This window comes from Balaenoptera ricei, chromosome 9 (assembly GCF_028023285.1).
Source record: "Balaenoptera ricei isolate mBalRic1 chromosome 9, mBalRic1.hap2, whole genome shotgun sequence".
Lineage (NCBI taxonomy): Eukaryota > Metazoa > Chordata > Mammalia > Artiodactyla > Balaenopteridae > Balaenoptera > Balaenoptera ricei.
This window is the reverse complement of record NC_082647.1, coordinates 24,880,219-24,895,011: the sequence shown is the minus strand read 5'-3', so window position 1 is coordinate 24,895,011 and position 14,793 is coordinate 24,880,219. Positions and strand designations below refer to the sequence as shown.

Genomic DNA, 14,793 nt, shown 5'->3' with positions numbered 1-14,793 from the left:
TTGCCTGTATTGAAGAATCCTTGCATTCCTGGGATAAATCCCACTTGATCATGGTGTATGATACTTTTAATGTGCTATTGGATTCTATATACTAGTATTTTGTTGAGGATTTTTGCATCTATGTTCATCAGTGATATTGGTCTGTAGTTTTCTTTCTTTGTCACATCTTTGTCTGGTTTTGATATCAGGGTGATGGTGGCCTCATAGAATGCGTTTGGGAGTGTTCCTCCCTCTGCTGTATTTTGCAAGAGTTTGAGAAGCATAGGTGTTAGCTCTTCTCTAAATGTTTGAACAAATCAACTGGTCAGACCACAACTTTTCAATGTTTAAAACAGAGTAAGCTTCCCTGTAAAAGCAGCACCTTTGTGACATTTTAACTTTAGTATTCCTCTCCTTTTTCCTCTCCCTCTCCTTCAACAGACACCCCAACCTCCTCATAATCCTTCCCAAGGGCAGTCATGTCCTCACGGGCCTCAGAAAACTCTCCTTCCTCCATGCCCTCACCCACGTACCAGTGAACAAAGGCACACTTGCCATACATCAGGTCAAACTTGTGGTCCACGTGAGCCCAGGCCTCAGCGTTGGCTGTGGTGTTGCTCAGCATGCACACAGCTCGCTGTCCTCTGGCCAGGTCTCCACCAGGTACCATAGTGAAAGGCTGGTAATTAATGCCAGCTTTGAAGCCAGTGGGGCACCAGTCCACAAACTGGATGGTACGCTTGGTCTTGATGGTGGCGATGGCAGCACTGACATCTTTGGGAACCATGTCCCACCATGGTACAACAGGCAGCAAGCCATGTATTTACCATGGCGAGGGTCGCATTTCACCATCTGGTTGGCTGGCTGAAGGCAAGCATTGGTGATGTGTGGTACAGAAAGTTGTTCATGGTAGGCTTTCTCAGCAGAGATGACAGGGGCATATGTGGCCAGAGGGAAGTGGATACGGGGATAGGGTACCAGGTTGGTCTGGAATTCTGTCAGATCAACATTCAGAGCTCCACACAATTGGACCTATCAACCTATTCAGGTTAGTATATGTTGGGCGCTCAACATCAAGGTTTCTACGACAGATGATAGATGGCCTCACTGTCTACCATAAAGGCATAATCAGAGTGCTCCAGGGTGGTGTGGGTGGTGAGGATGGAATTGTAGGGCTCAACTACAGCTGTGGAAACCTGAGGGGCTGGGTAAATGGAGAACTCCAGCTTGGACTTCTTGCCATAATTGACAGACAGATGTTCCATCAGCAGGGAGGTGAACCCAGAACCAGTTCCCCCACAAAAGCTGTGGAAAACCAAGAAGCCCTGAAGACTTGTGCACTGGTCAGCCAGTTTCCGAATTGGGTCCAAGACGAGGTCAATGATCTCCCTGCCAATGGTGTAGTGACCTCAGGCATAGTTATTGGCAGCATCTTCCTTGCCTGTGATGAGCTGCTCAGGGTGGAAGAGCTGGCGGTAGGTGCCAATGCAAACTTCATCAATGACCGTGGGTTCCAGGTCTACAAACACTGCCCTGGGCACATGTTTGCCAGCGCCTGTCTCACTGAAGAAGGTGTTAAAGGAGTCATCTCCTCCCCCAACAGTCTTGTCACTTGGCATCTGGCCATTAGGCCAGGTAGCAGTGTTACAGGTAGCAGAGCTCCCAGCAGGGACTGCCGATCTGGACACCAGCCTGGCCAACGTGGATGGAGATGCACTCACGCATAGCTGCTGTTTTGCGGCTGCCGAGCAGATGGCAGAGAGGAGGAGGAGAGGTTGTTGCTTCTTACAGCGCGACCCTTAGGCGGTCGATGTAAGAGAACCTGCCTGACTTTTCAATCACAAATGCTCCACCACCCTCACGTCACCTATGCACACACACACATACAAACACAGCTGTGTTGATCCAGGCATACCAAAATTCTTTCAGGTCCTTGGATTCACCAAATTCTCTCTCTCACTTACTTTTCAGGTCTTCACCTATGTTTTTTTCTCTCTGCCTATAACATTCTCTCATTTCCCTGGTCTGTCACTTCTAGCAATCCTTCAGATTCCAGGTTAGATGTCATTTCCTCCAGGAAGCCTTCTCGGACTCCTCCTGTTTTTTGTTAAGAATTCTTCCCCTATATTCCCCAGAGCACCCTATACATCTATACTACATTACCCCGCTATCTTGTAATTAGTTACTTTTCTGTATCCCCATTGAACTGGAGGCTCTAAGAGGACAGAGAAGATATCTTTGATGCTCACTACTGTACTCCCAGCTTTCAGGACCAGGCCTGATGGGCATTTGTTAAATGACATACTGAAGAGCCTTCTCTATGTTTCAGAAAACCTTCCCTGTAAGTAAGATTTCTTTTAAGTCTATGTAAAGTTGACCAGAAAGTCAAAAAAGGGACCTGAATGATTTTCCAATCTGCTTACATATTTTCCAAATGAGAAAAATAAGATGTGCCCTCATTCCATAAATACAGGCAAAAGTTATTCCCTAAGTTAGTTCCAGTTACCATTTAAGGTTTTGTTGGTTTCCCATGGGGACATAACTGCTTTATTCTAATCAGCTACCTTTTTCTGACTGCTTTGCTCACTGACAATTAGACACAGCCAACCAACTGCGCCTCTGTCAACAGTTAAACTTGCTACAACCTGAAACGCCGAGACAAGACAGCAACAAAAGTTCATCTAGACAGCCACATAAGTTCTTCCACAACTCCTAACCCTGATAGAGAGAGCCACACTGCCTTACCCCTAATTATTCCTTTTCCTATATTTAACTCTCTTTCTTGCCTTAGGTTTTTAAATTATCTTAGACGTCACTACGTACTGCTTACATACTGCTTACACAGATCATCAATTAGTATCTTTCAAAAAACCAGCCCTCCAAAGGGAAGGCTTTTGATGCCTAGAAATTAACTAATTAATGAATATTTCAGATTATCACGCATAATGGGTGCTCAATAAAATTTAGTTAAACCTCATCAAGGGTTTCTCCTGTGCTATCAATTAATGCCAAACACATTGTATATACTGATAAAAATGTTTAAAAAATTATTTTCAAAAGGAATCAATAGTCAATTTTACATTAGGTTGGGTGGCAGTCAGTTGACATGACATAATATTATTTCTAACTCTTCAGTGCTAGACAAAGATAAACTTTCCTTTTCTCCCTTAATATACTGATATGTTGATCAATGACCCTTTTAAGTTGCGGCAATAATGATTTTTAAATAGTATACTGCATGCTTTATTGTTGACTCACACATGAGCTCAGTTTCTTTAGGACGACTGTTTAACCACAATATCAGCCCAACACTGCAAGCAAATCTGTAACTCGTGTCATACCTCCTGAGTTCCAAGACCAGTACGAAGGGAATTTCATACTGATCATCCTTAACATAAGAAAACTTACGAAAATTGAAATTGTTATCTTAAAACCACCACCTACAAAGGTTGGTAAAAAAAAAAATACTAGATTAATCATGGAACACTGCCACATACTACAATAAATTTGTAAGTAGAATAAAATTATTTTAGTGCCCAATTGGTGAATCTTTCGTTTAGTCTTACACACATTTATTGAACACCTATTAAATACCAGGTACAATGTTATTCACTGAAGACATGAAAAGTGAAGGATATGATCTGCGCCCTTGAGAAATTCCCTAATATAAATGGTTGCTCTCCTAGGAACACAGCCCCAGATGAGATGCTTTGAAGATGAATGTAAGAACAACAAATAAAACAAATCTACATTTTTTCTTATTCATCCCCAAAATATGCAGTCTGATTTAAAACTTCCTACAGTTGCTATGTATCAACCAAAAAAAAAAAAAACCCCAAAAAATCCATCATATAATATGGCACTCTCTTATGTATCTCTGATAAATCACACTTCCAGGACAGAGGCATCGCAATCCAGTCATAGCTTACACTAACTCCAAGAAATGTTGCTTTAAGCAATAAAAAACAAACAAAAACTCTTCTAAGAAACTAAATGACCAAACTTAAATTTAGTTAATGACAATAGCAAACATCACACAAAGCCAATTCTCATTTTTCACTGCAATTTATTCCTCCCTAAGATTCAAAAAAGATGCTGCTACTTGCAAATAGTAGTAATGTATTGTATAGGTAGACTCTTTTTTCTATAATACAGTTGACCCTTGAACAAACACAGGGGTTAGGGATGCCAACACTCTGCACAGTCAAAAATCTGCATATAACCTACAGTCCTCCTTATACTCCCTTCCTCCATATCCTCACTTCTGCATCCTTGGATTCAATCAACCAAGGATCGTCTGATACTGTAATATTTACTATTGAAAAAATCCGCAAAAAATAGACCTGCGCAGTTCACACCCATGGTGAATGTTCAAGAATCAACAGTATAATATTGTAAAAAGAGATCATATATATTTCAAGAATTCAAAAAAAGATGTCAACTTCATATTAAAGACCAGTTATGAATACTGGACAATTTCCCATTTTTCTGCTTCTAACCTTAGGGCATTCCACAGCTCCTTTGCCTCTACCAGAAGACTAAGAGACTAAGAAAGAATATTAAGCTCAATTAATCAATTATTTATAAATACCTCATGGAAGTACACCTTTTTTGTTATTTAAAATTTTGCTTCCGTTTGGGGAGAGAGATTGGGAAAAGAAGGAAGCTAAAATAAAAGTTAATAGAGGGAGGGTTGGATTGGGAGTTTGGGACTAGCAGATACAAACTAATACATAGAGGACAGATAAACAACAAGATCCTATTGTATAGCACAGGGAACTATATTCAGTATCTAGTAATAAATTAAAATGGAAAAGAATATGAAAAAGAATGAATATATACATATATATATAAAACTGAATCACTTTGCTGTACACTGGAAACTAACACAACATTGTAAATCAACTATTTCTTTAAAAAAGTTAATAGATACGACGGAAATTTGAAGACAAAAAGTCACAGACATGATCCTGGAAGGACTGACACAACTAAGGAAAGGCTCGAGCAAAGGGCAGGGCACAGTCAAGGTAGTACCTGAAGCCAGGATTCAAAGCAAACAGCATGTCTCAAGTCAACCAACCATCAGGGATTTCAGAGTAGAAAATGTGCAGGTAGGGGCAAAACTGTCAGCGTTCTAAAAAAAATGAGGTATCTATCTATGGACAGATGTCAAACAACAGTGGAAAGTACTGTTAAAAAACCAAAGACACCTAACTATGCACAGTCAGCTACTCCTTGTATTAGGAAGAAAGTGAGGGATATATGCTCATATGTGTGTAGAAGGTCTCTAGAAGAAGACACAAACCATGTAGCTGTGCTGTCTGAACAAAGACACTTATTTTTGTATTTCTGTATACCCTTTTATACCTGTTTATTATTTTTTTAAACCACTTATTCCAAAAAGAAAAGTCTACTCAGATTATAAGTTAAGCAGATAGAAATAAAGAGAGATTGGAGGTTAAGAAGTATTTGTAATTTAAAGCCAGGAAAACAGTCCAAAGCAAAAGCTGAAGTGTGAAGCAAAGAAAATGAGTCAAAACTGGCCAAGCAGTCAGTACAGCACACATGGGGTCGGTAGACCTAAAAAATGAGTCAACTCCTTCCTCAGCCTTTCATGAACTTCCAGCTTGGGTAGGAATTAATACCAGGCCAAAGAGAGCCCAGTTTAGGCAGGAGACCATGAATCCCTTACACAAAGCTGATACCGGAGCTGAAGACAACTATCTTGAGCTTGAAGACAAAGGCAGATATCCTAACACACTACTACTGCCCAACCTGGTTTAGCCTCTGAAGGTTAACAAGAGCAAAAGCGTAGACTTCAAAGTTCTATCTTCAAGTACCTGTCAGGTACAAAACACCACCAAGATAGTTCTTTAAATGCAATGTGTGTGACCCAGCTGTAATGGTAAGAGCCTAGAAAGAGATGAGTCATTGAGGGGCTGCTTGGGAGTAGACTGAGACCGGGAGAAACTTACACGAGTCTCAGGATGAGAAGGGATCTTAGACCCTAAGTCATGAGGCCCAAACTTCCAGCTCATCCTCTCAAGGTTTCAGTCAGCCAAGGCTTAAATACCTCAGTGCTAAAGAAGAGCTACCTTAGGAGACTTGAGATTATCCAGAAACGTAAGAGATTACTATCCTGAGGAAATTAGAATTACTTAGCTATGAGATACACTAATGAAGTAAAAGAATTCCTTTTTTAATCCAAAATTAGTTTCTTTGTACCATTCAGCATATTTCTAAATCATCTCTAATTTAAATGATTGGGTACTTAGAGAATTTAAATTATAGTATTTTCAAAATTTGCTTGGGAAAAAAAAAAAACTCAGAAGGCAAATTTACCAGGGACATTTAAGAAAGAACATATTACCCGTTTCACAGTCCCTTTTCTTCAGCTTTGTAAAGAAACAGTAAACACAGAAAACAGATACAACCACAGTGCAATGAAAAAACACATAATTTCCTTTTTAAATATTCACCTTCCAAAGTTAAAAAAAAAAAACATAGATTTTGGGTACAGGAGCTTGTTGAAAAGGTATTTTTTACAAGACAAAGCACAAATAAATGAAACAATTCTAACTTCTTAATCAAATAACACTATAATAAACTGAAGCAGTATAAAATAACTTCATTAATCCCAAATTATGAATTTTTAAAAAAGAAACCTATAGCAAGGAATATGACTAAGTGTGAAGCCATTACCTTCATTTCCATGATATGAGAAAGAACAAAAAGAATTATCTCTATACTGAAAGTAGCTAACAGAAACTCTAACTACAAATAAAAACTAACCATTCTTCTGTTATGCCAGAAACGTATTTAAATACTGCCTCTAATTAGAAAAATTTTAATTGTATTTACCACAGGAGAATTTGACGTATTATTTATTTCTGTTAACCAAGGGCAATTATCAAAAGTAAAAAACAACAACAAAAAACACAGTAAAATACGTTAGACCACCATCCAACACTGAGCATAGGCATATGGTATACACGAAATACTTACTAATTTAAATATACATAAAAGCAATGCCATAAGGACTACAGATGAAAAGTGTAAGAAATGAATCTTAGACTCAGAAATTAACTTTATTTTAGATTAAAGAACAATCTATTTCTTAGAATCCTAAAGTAAATCAAATAGATACTACTTCCCTTTAAAATGATTTAAAAACAAGCACCTCAAAAAATTTCTCAATACAAAACAAATGGTTTCATATAAATTATCTTTTTCTTTGAACCTCAGAAATTTTTCATTACGATATAATAAGCTTTAAAATAATAACAAAAGATATTCTAACCCTTTAATTGCCCACCACTTAGGTGTCCATCAGTCATGTATGTTTGCTTGTTCATATTTGATTTGATAGCCTGCAATGTCAGAGAAGCCAAATCCACAAGAGGTGGACAAGTGGATCTTAAGAATCACAGCAACCTAAGACTTTACAAAACACTGGAGTTCTAACAGTTCTCAACCATTTATACTTACTGAGCAACACCTACTTTAGAGCACTGGATTGTAACTGCACAAATATACTTATTATATATCCATTATTATAGTAATCTAATGGAAAGAAAAGCTAAACAAATATATCTAAATATCAGGGCTGGAATAATCTTTTTTCTATCTGTGCTCTACTAAAGATATTGAAACTCCAGGGTTAGGTAGGAGATGGTGAGTCACATAAACAGAGATGATAAAGTAATTAATATAGAACAAGGGACATCTCAGACATTCTGAGTAAATAATCTACTCTGTCAAAGCTCATAAAGACCCTGTATAGTCTACTACCGTCCTTTGAGAGTTTATAAAGAACATGCCAAAAAATAACAATGAATCTTTGCCAGCAAATATACCACATATTTCTTTAAGCCATACTACTTTTTAAATTAGTATATAATATATAGTACTGAAAAGGAATCTCTAATCAAGTCAATATTTACTCATCCACTTTTTAAAAATGACAATTAAAAGTATTCTGTAAAGAAAACCAATGTATACATTTTATTTTTAAAAAATTATTTCTAAGGATTTCTAGGTAGTTTTTAGCTACTATGTGAAGATTGAAAATACATCCTAAAACATTCATACCTGATCGAAAGCACTCAATTATTTGCTGAATACCAGATTTGGATGTCTGTAGTGGTTGCTGTAACAAAGGAGCATCTCCAGGTTCCAGGATATAAACTACATGGAAGACAAACACCCAACCCAATCCCCACAAAAAAAGGGTTATTTATTTAAATCATTTACTATTGAAGTAAAACAATGGTTTGCTATAATCACGTTAATGACAATCACACTTTTTTGTATATATTCCACCATTATCTTTGTAAGGCAAAATGAAATAATGGGAAAAATGTAACTAAAATTTTTCTCAATTCAAGGCGAAATTAAGGCTACTGAGACTATGCATTAAGTTCAAATGCAAAGATTTTACTATTTTGGTGTTAGTTAGTACATATTAGTCATGTTTGCCTTTTTATTCCCCTTGAAGAGGAACCACTAAATTTAACCAAAATTCTAGGGCAATGATAACCTAGCCACACCTCATAAACCATTCCAAAACTCTCCGGACAATCTAGTACAGCTCTCTGGGCAATTAAGAGAGCAAAACTCAAAAACCACTGCCTAAGGAAAGAACTGGTCAAGTGCACAACGATAGATGTACAAGAAAGTTCACTACAGCACTCTGCAGTACTGTAAATAATTGAGAAAAATTTCAAACAACTTAGAAGTCTCTCAAAAGGAACCAGACTAAATAAACTATGAAATATCCATACAACAGAATCTCTCACGGCTCTTGCACAGCATGAGCTAGGTCTACATGTACTGACAACAAAGGATGTCAATACTACATTGTTAAGCAACAAAAACAGGTTATAGAATATGACCTCAATTATATTAATATATATTTCAGTAGCCACAGAAAGAAATAAACTTAACATATATGAGCGTCTATGTATAAATGCTAATATAAACACAGAAAGTCTGATGGGATACCAACAAAATTTAACAATGGTTCTGTCAGGGTGGGTTTATAGGGGTGATTTTCACTTTCTGCCTCACATTTCACTAGCCTGGGCTTTTGGAAGTGTGCACTTTAGAAAGTATGCATTTTTATAATAAGTAAAAATAATAATCCCATTGTAAAAGTAAAAATTTTCATATACAGAGGTCTATATCATCCCTGCTTTCCAAAATTCCCAGAGTAGCAGTATAAATATATAATATAAATAAGATTATGGTAATAAGAAATAAGGTAACTGAAAAGGAAAACTGAAGTTTCCCATCAGATATCAAATAAAGAGATAGTTGTGGTGGAGAAAAACCGGCCATTTTAATTACCTCTTTTTTTTCAATATGTTATAATGTTTTACCGTCTTAACCCAGATGATATTTTACCATCATCTGCTCGGTGTGAGAAGATAAGGAGGGTTACTTCAGTAATGTGTGCTGCTACTGCTTCAGGGCCCAGGCTTGGACAGCATTTAGCTGTCTGATAAAGCCTGCTAGGCTATGTGTAGAGACACAGCCTTAGATTCTCTTTCTGGCTTCAACTCTTAAGTTCAGTGTACACAAATGGGAGGAACTATGTCTCAGGACCAAATCATTCCGTTAAGCAAAATTTTCCCAATTTTAAGAGAAACTTTGAGATATTTTTAAGAACATACACACAAATACAACTCATTTTGGGAATATCTGACATTGGCACTAACTGCAGTGGTTAAGAACAGAAGACTCCAGACCTGGACAGACTGCGCTGAAATTCTTTTTCTACCAATAACTAGTTTCCACTAGGGCAAATTACACTCTCTGATTTCTCTGTTCTCATCTCTAAAATGCAGATAATAAAAGTACCCAAATCATGGGGTTGTGTGAGGATTAAATTAGCTAATGCAGGTACCTGGTTAAATCAGAGCCTGGAATATAGTAAAGGCTCAATAAATGTTCTAGCATCATCATCATCTACAAATCAACTGCTTTCCTGACACCAAAAACTGAAAACTCTTTTCCAAAATCTAAGAGAAGTAGAATGCAACCCCTTAGAGAAACAACAGTAGAAGTTTGTAAATAGATTGATGATATCATTTATTTAGGTTAGATGTTCTTTCCAGTATTTGTACACTGTAAGAACCAATAACTGATTACAAAAAATAACAACTACAGAAGACAGGGCAGAAGTTATACAATTTTAAAGAACTAAAAGGCTCGAAGGCCTAGCTCTCTAAGTGACAAGAATTCTAGAAAGGAAGAATGAAGAAAAGAGTAATGAATAAGGGAGAAATATGGGGGAAAAAAATGGAAACTTCTCCTTAGAGCCCCCTTTCCTCATTTAGGTACGTGCTCCAGAAAACTTCCTCTAATACACTAACTTCCACTTCCACATAACAACATCTGATTTTAAAGCTAGAGCAAAATTTTGTTACCCATAACCATCACTGGTACCACCAGAATACATACACATCCTGAGACACCATTCAAAATAACCCCAGGGTTAGTTCAGTTATCAGTGGACACATTCATTTGGTATACACATCTGTGTAGGTCCCCCTGTAAGAAACTTTTCTTTCTTCATGAAAACATAGTCTCAATCCTAAAAAAACTTTATATGTTAGTATTTTATAAAATTTCCTCTTACATATCCTAACATCCCTCCCAAGATCAGGTTACATGACCATTCAGGAAAAAAAGAGCATCTCTCTCCAGCCAAAAAACACAAACGCTCAGAAGTTAACACCTTTCTTTACATCCTTCCAAGAACACACTTCCCAGAATAAAACACCTACTTTTTTTAGAGTCTCTCCTACCTTAAAACAAGCCCCTTAAAATATCCTTCTACCTATGATGTCTGAGATTTGCTTTCAAACAGTAGAGAGTAGGGGAGCAGGTGGAGGATGGAGAAGGGAATTGTGGGGAGGGGAGAATACAGATCAAATGAGCTTGTCCACATATTGAAACTGATAGAGTTGTGTGATGGCTACATCAGGTTCCTTATACCATTCTCTCTACTTCTGAACATTTGAAAATTTCTCTAACAAAAAACTTTCTTAAAACATGACTAAGAATATATTTTACATACACTGATAAGACTTATAACACCACCCCTCACTACAGACTGATCCATCCTATCAAGACCTGCTCAGGAACACACTGCTCTCATTCAGAACTCACCTATCGTCCATAATCCAAAGGAGGCCAGACCTCTTGGGACAGCCCATTAAAAGAACTTCTCAAACATCATGTCATCGTCTTTCCTCCATCTGAGGGCATCCATCCTCTTTTAAAACTACCATAACATATTCCTCTCAATAATGGAAACATCCTCCCACTTGGCCCATACCTTCCTCTGAAATAATGACAATTAACTACCCCGTAAGTTAAACTTTTGGCTTTCCACTGAACTAAATCTTCAGAAAGTGTTTACTTCTAACTAAGGAAGCGAAGAAACACCAACCACTTTTGACCTGACAGTCTGAAAAATAAATTGCATGGGAAGAGTTCCTAGCAAAATAAAGTTGAAATTTTTCAATTAATGCAACTTATCTGAATTTGTGTTAATGAGGGAGAAAAAGCAGCAGAAAAGTTCCAACACATATTTAAAAGTTCAACTCTGGAAAACCTCTTTAAAAAGACATTAAAGTATCTAGAAAACTTTAATTACCAGAATACACTAAATAAGGTATGGTCACAAATTATCTTACTTGTTTACTTATGTCTATCTCTTCCCACTCAAACGTTCCATGAGGGAGTGAGCTTATCTGTTTTGTTCACCACTTATATCCCCACTGCCTTGAATAGTGCCTAGCACCTAACTGGTGCTCAATAAAGATTTGTCAAAGAAATAAAGAAATGAGTGACCAAATAAATTTCTTCCTAAATAAGAAGTTTTAATATAATGATTTAATTAACTAATGCAACTCAAATGACTTCTCAGGAAAAAAAATGGAATAAAAAGACAGTGGAACACAAGTATAAGAAGTCATTCACAGCTTTCTACTTCAAAACTAGCAAAATTCATTCAACATTTGGCAAAACGTTAAGTGATATATCATCACTTCAAATACATAAAATATGCAGCAGAAAGGATGGTGAAAGGTAGGCAGATCAGGGAACAGTAGAATAAACACTGGATTCCACCCTGGGATTGCCTGTTTTACTAGCAGATGTATTATTTTCAGCAAATCAGTGGGGATAGGGTCATAGTACAAATTTTATTCTCATGTGTACCAAAGTGTTCCGAAAATAGTTCTTCCCCTTTTACCACTGCCATTTTTTCCCATTATACAAAAAAAGTACTCTACTTTACATGAACTCTACTGTGACAAAACCAAGTACATTAGTGCAGTTAAAATACTCCAACAAAAAAACAAGCAAAAGTATTAAAAAGTCCTAATAACTTTTAGGTCAAAAATAATGATACATAACTGCCTTTGAACTGTAACAGAAGACCTCTTAGTTGGTTTAGTGACAGTGTGTATTCAAGGATTCCCTTTTTAAGCTGTACCTCTAAATGTCTGTGACAAAGCACATCATACTTCTAATAAGCAGAGAAACTACTAAGAATTTATATGTCACATTTATTAAAGTGTTGGAATACTCTTCATGAGACTCCAAAAAGCAACTTCTTCATTTCATAAATTCAACTCAAAAGAGTTCCACTGAACAAACTATCCTAAAAATATTTATGTATTCTACCTAAATATTCAGATTTTGCAACAATGTGTTCTGTCCAAGAAATTTCTTTAAGAGGTTCCCCTTAACAAAACCTGATTCTTCCAACAAGCTGACTTCAGCAAACTTTTCTTAGCCCAAACTAAACTCATTTTTAGGTTTAAGCATTATTCTGTGTTTAAGCACTATCAAAGCATGAGAAACTTTTAGTTTTTAAAAGTTTACATGAAACAGCTTCCTCGAAGATAAATGCCAGTATTCTACTACCCATTTTTTCCTTTCTCTTCAGTTTTAAACATTCACAGAGCATGAGGGTATACTACTAACTGAAGGCTGCCGTGAAAGAGAAGGAAAGGGGATTGAGTAATTGATCTTGTGGAAAAGATTTAAGGTGACACTTGCAGTACTTTTTTTAAGGGATCAAGCAGGGGAGACCTCTTGTTTGTACAAGTTTTTAGCTTCATAACTGGTTTTATGCTGGGGGAAATTATAGCCTGCTTAGTTAGGAATGTCTTCTTGGGCAGGAGGTAAGGAGAACTAGAAGAAAACAGAAGGCAGAGTGGCTCTGGTGGAGGGCAAAGTAACTGAAGAAAGGCGTATACCTGGTTCACAGCATCCGTGATGATGGTGGTCAGTCTGACAGTATTTGTCCCTTAAAGGCATTTTCAGTGGGCGCGACCTACTTTCCTTTCACTGTAAGAAGCTCTTCATTGCGGCTTGGCTGTTGAAAGAAGCACAAACCCGTCACTCAGCCTGAACTTCCTGGGGGGGTTCTGGCTGCATTTTCCAGAAACGTGCCCCTCACCCGCCCTCCGCTTGCCCTCCGCTTGCCCTCCACAGCCCTGCACCTTCCTCTCAAACTGAGAAAGAAAAACGCACGAAGGCTTCTTCAGCCCGAACTCCCGCACAGGTTCATCGCCCTACCCGGAAACGCAGCCCCGGGCGCGCAGAGCGAGGGCCTGGCCGGCTGCGCGGGCGGCGGCGGTGGCGGCGGCCTCGCCTTCCCGGGCGGGCGCGCGCGGAGACGGAGGCGCGGAGCGCAGCGGGCACGGCCGGCGCCGGGGCCCGCGGGGCGGGGGGCGCGGCGGCCGGGTGGCCGAGGTGTAGCTCCCGCCGGCGGCCGGCCCACGTCGCGCCCTCCCGCGACGCACGTGCGCCAGGGTCTCCCCGGCTGAGCCCCCGTCCCCCCAACCAAGTGCGCCCAACTTACTGAACTCCTAGGGCGGGCCGACGGGCGGGCGGAAGGAAGGAAGGCAGGCCGGGCGGCCGCGGGGACAGCCTGGCGTGGGAGGCGGCTTCGGGCCCCACCTGGCGCAGCCTCGGCTGACCGCGCGAAGGGACCGGGGTTCGGGCCCGACGCGCTCGCAAAGATTCCCCGCCGGCGCTGACGCGGAAGCGCCGCAGCTCACCACGTCCCTCCGCGGCCCGAGGCGACGGCTGCGGCGGCGGCTCACGGCGTCCCTCCGCGCTGTGGAGCTGGGCGTGCGGGCGGGCGGACGGCGCGCGGGCGCAGGCAGTTGACAGCAGGAACCGCCCCGCAGCCGCTGTCGCCGCCACCGAAGGAGCCGGAACCGGAGCGGGCAGGACCCGAGGCGCCCCTTGCCAGGGCAACGGCTGCCGCCGGAGCCCGGCTCCCCCCAGCGCCGCTCCACCTGCGACGGTCCCTCAGGCTTTTGGAGAGGGGCGGGGAAGGATGGGGGTTTCCCCCCGCCTTAGGCTCTTTTTGGTAATAGTTGTTGTTTCAGGAAACTTTATTAAGTCGGTCTCTCTCTTTCTCTGTCTCCCCCTCCACGAAGAGCCTAAGCTGCCGCCGCGGAGCGGGTAGGAAGGGGGAAGCAGAGACTCGCCGGCTGCGACAGGGAGCGACTGACTGACCCCGGACGGAGATGGGGCGAGGGCAGGAAGTGACAAGCTCTCGGAGTGGGTGGGGGGAGTGTGGCCGGCACGCCCGGGAGCGCCGCGCGCATGCGCCCAGCCCGGCGCCCCCGACGGTGGGGAGGCGACGCTCTGCGGCCGGGAGCGGGGAGGGAGCCGGGGCGGGTGGCGCGGGACCGCGGCCCGGGTCTGGAAGCGGCCGTACTCCCGCACGTCCCCGGTGGACGGGGAGCCGAAGTCCTGGGCTTCGCGGGCCTAGAGGTG

The 14,793-nt window shown here is 40.6% G+C and overlaps 1 protein-coding gene and 1 pseudogene across 3 annotated transcripts in view; both read right to left on the bottom strand.

Annotated features, from left to right (window-relative positions):
- ZNF800 (zinc finger protein 800) overlaps window positions 1-14,519 on the bottom strand; it is a 49,665-nt gene extending 35,146 nt beyond the window's left edge. For 2 of the 3 annotated variants that reach the window (XM_059933470.1, XM_059933472.1), the window contains exons 1-3: window positions 13,865-14,519; window positions 13,257-13,375; window positions 8,071-8,166 (exon numbers count right to left, since the gene is read on the bottom strand). In XM_059933470.1, the coding sequence (XP_059789453.1) occupies window positions 8,071-8,166; window positions 13,257-13,317 (157 nt within the window). In that variant the 5' untranslated portion in view covers window positions 13,318-13,375; window positions 13,865-14,519. Of the gene's footprint in view, window positions 1-8,070; window positions 8,167-13,256; window positions 13,376-13,578; window positions 13,657-13,864 lie in introns of those variants that run through there. The other variant, XM_059933471.1, reaches the window with a different exon arrangement.
- Window positions 298-1,704, bottom strand: LOC132371411 (tubulin alpha-1A chain-like; annotated as a pseudogene).
- Window positions 14,520-14,793: the final 274 nt, after the last annotated feature.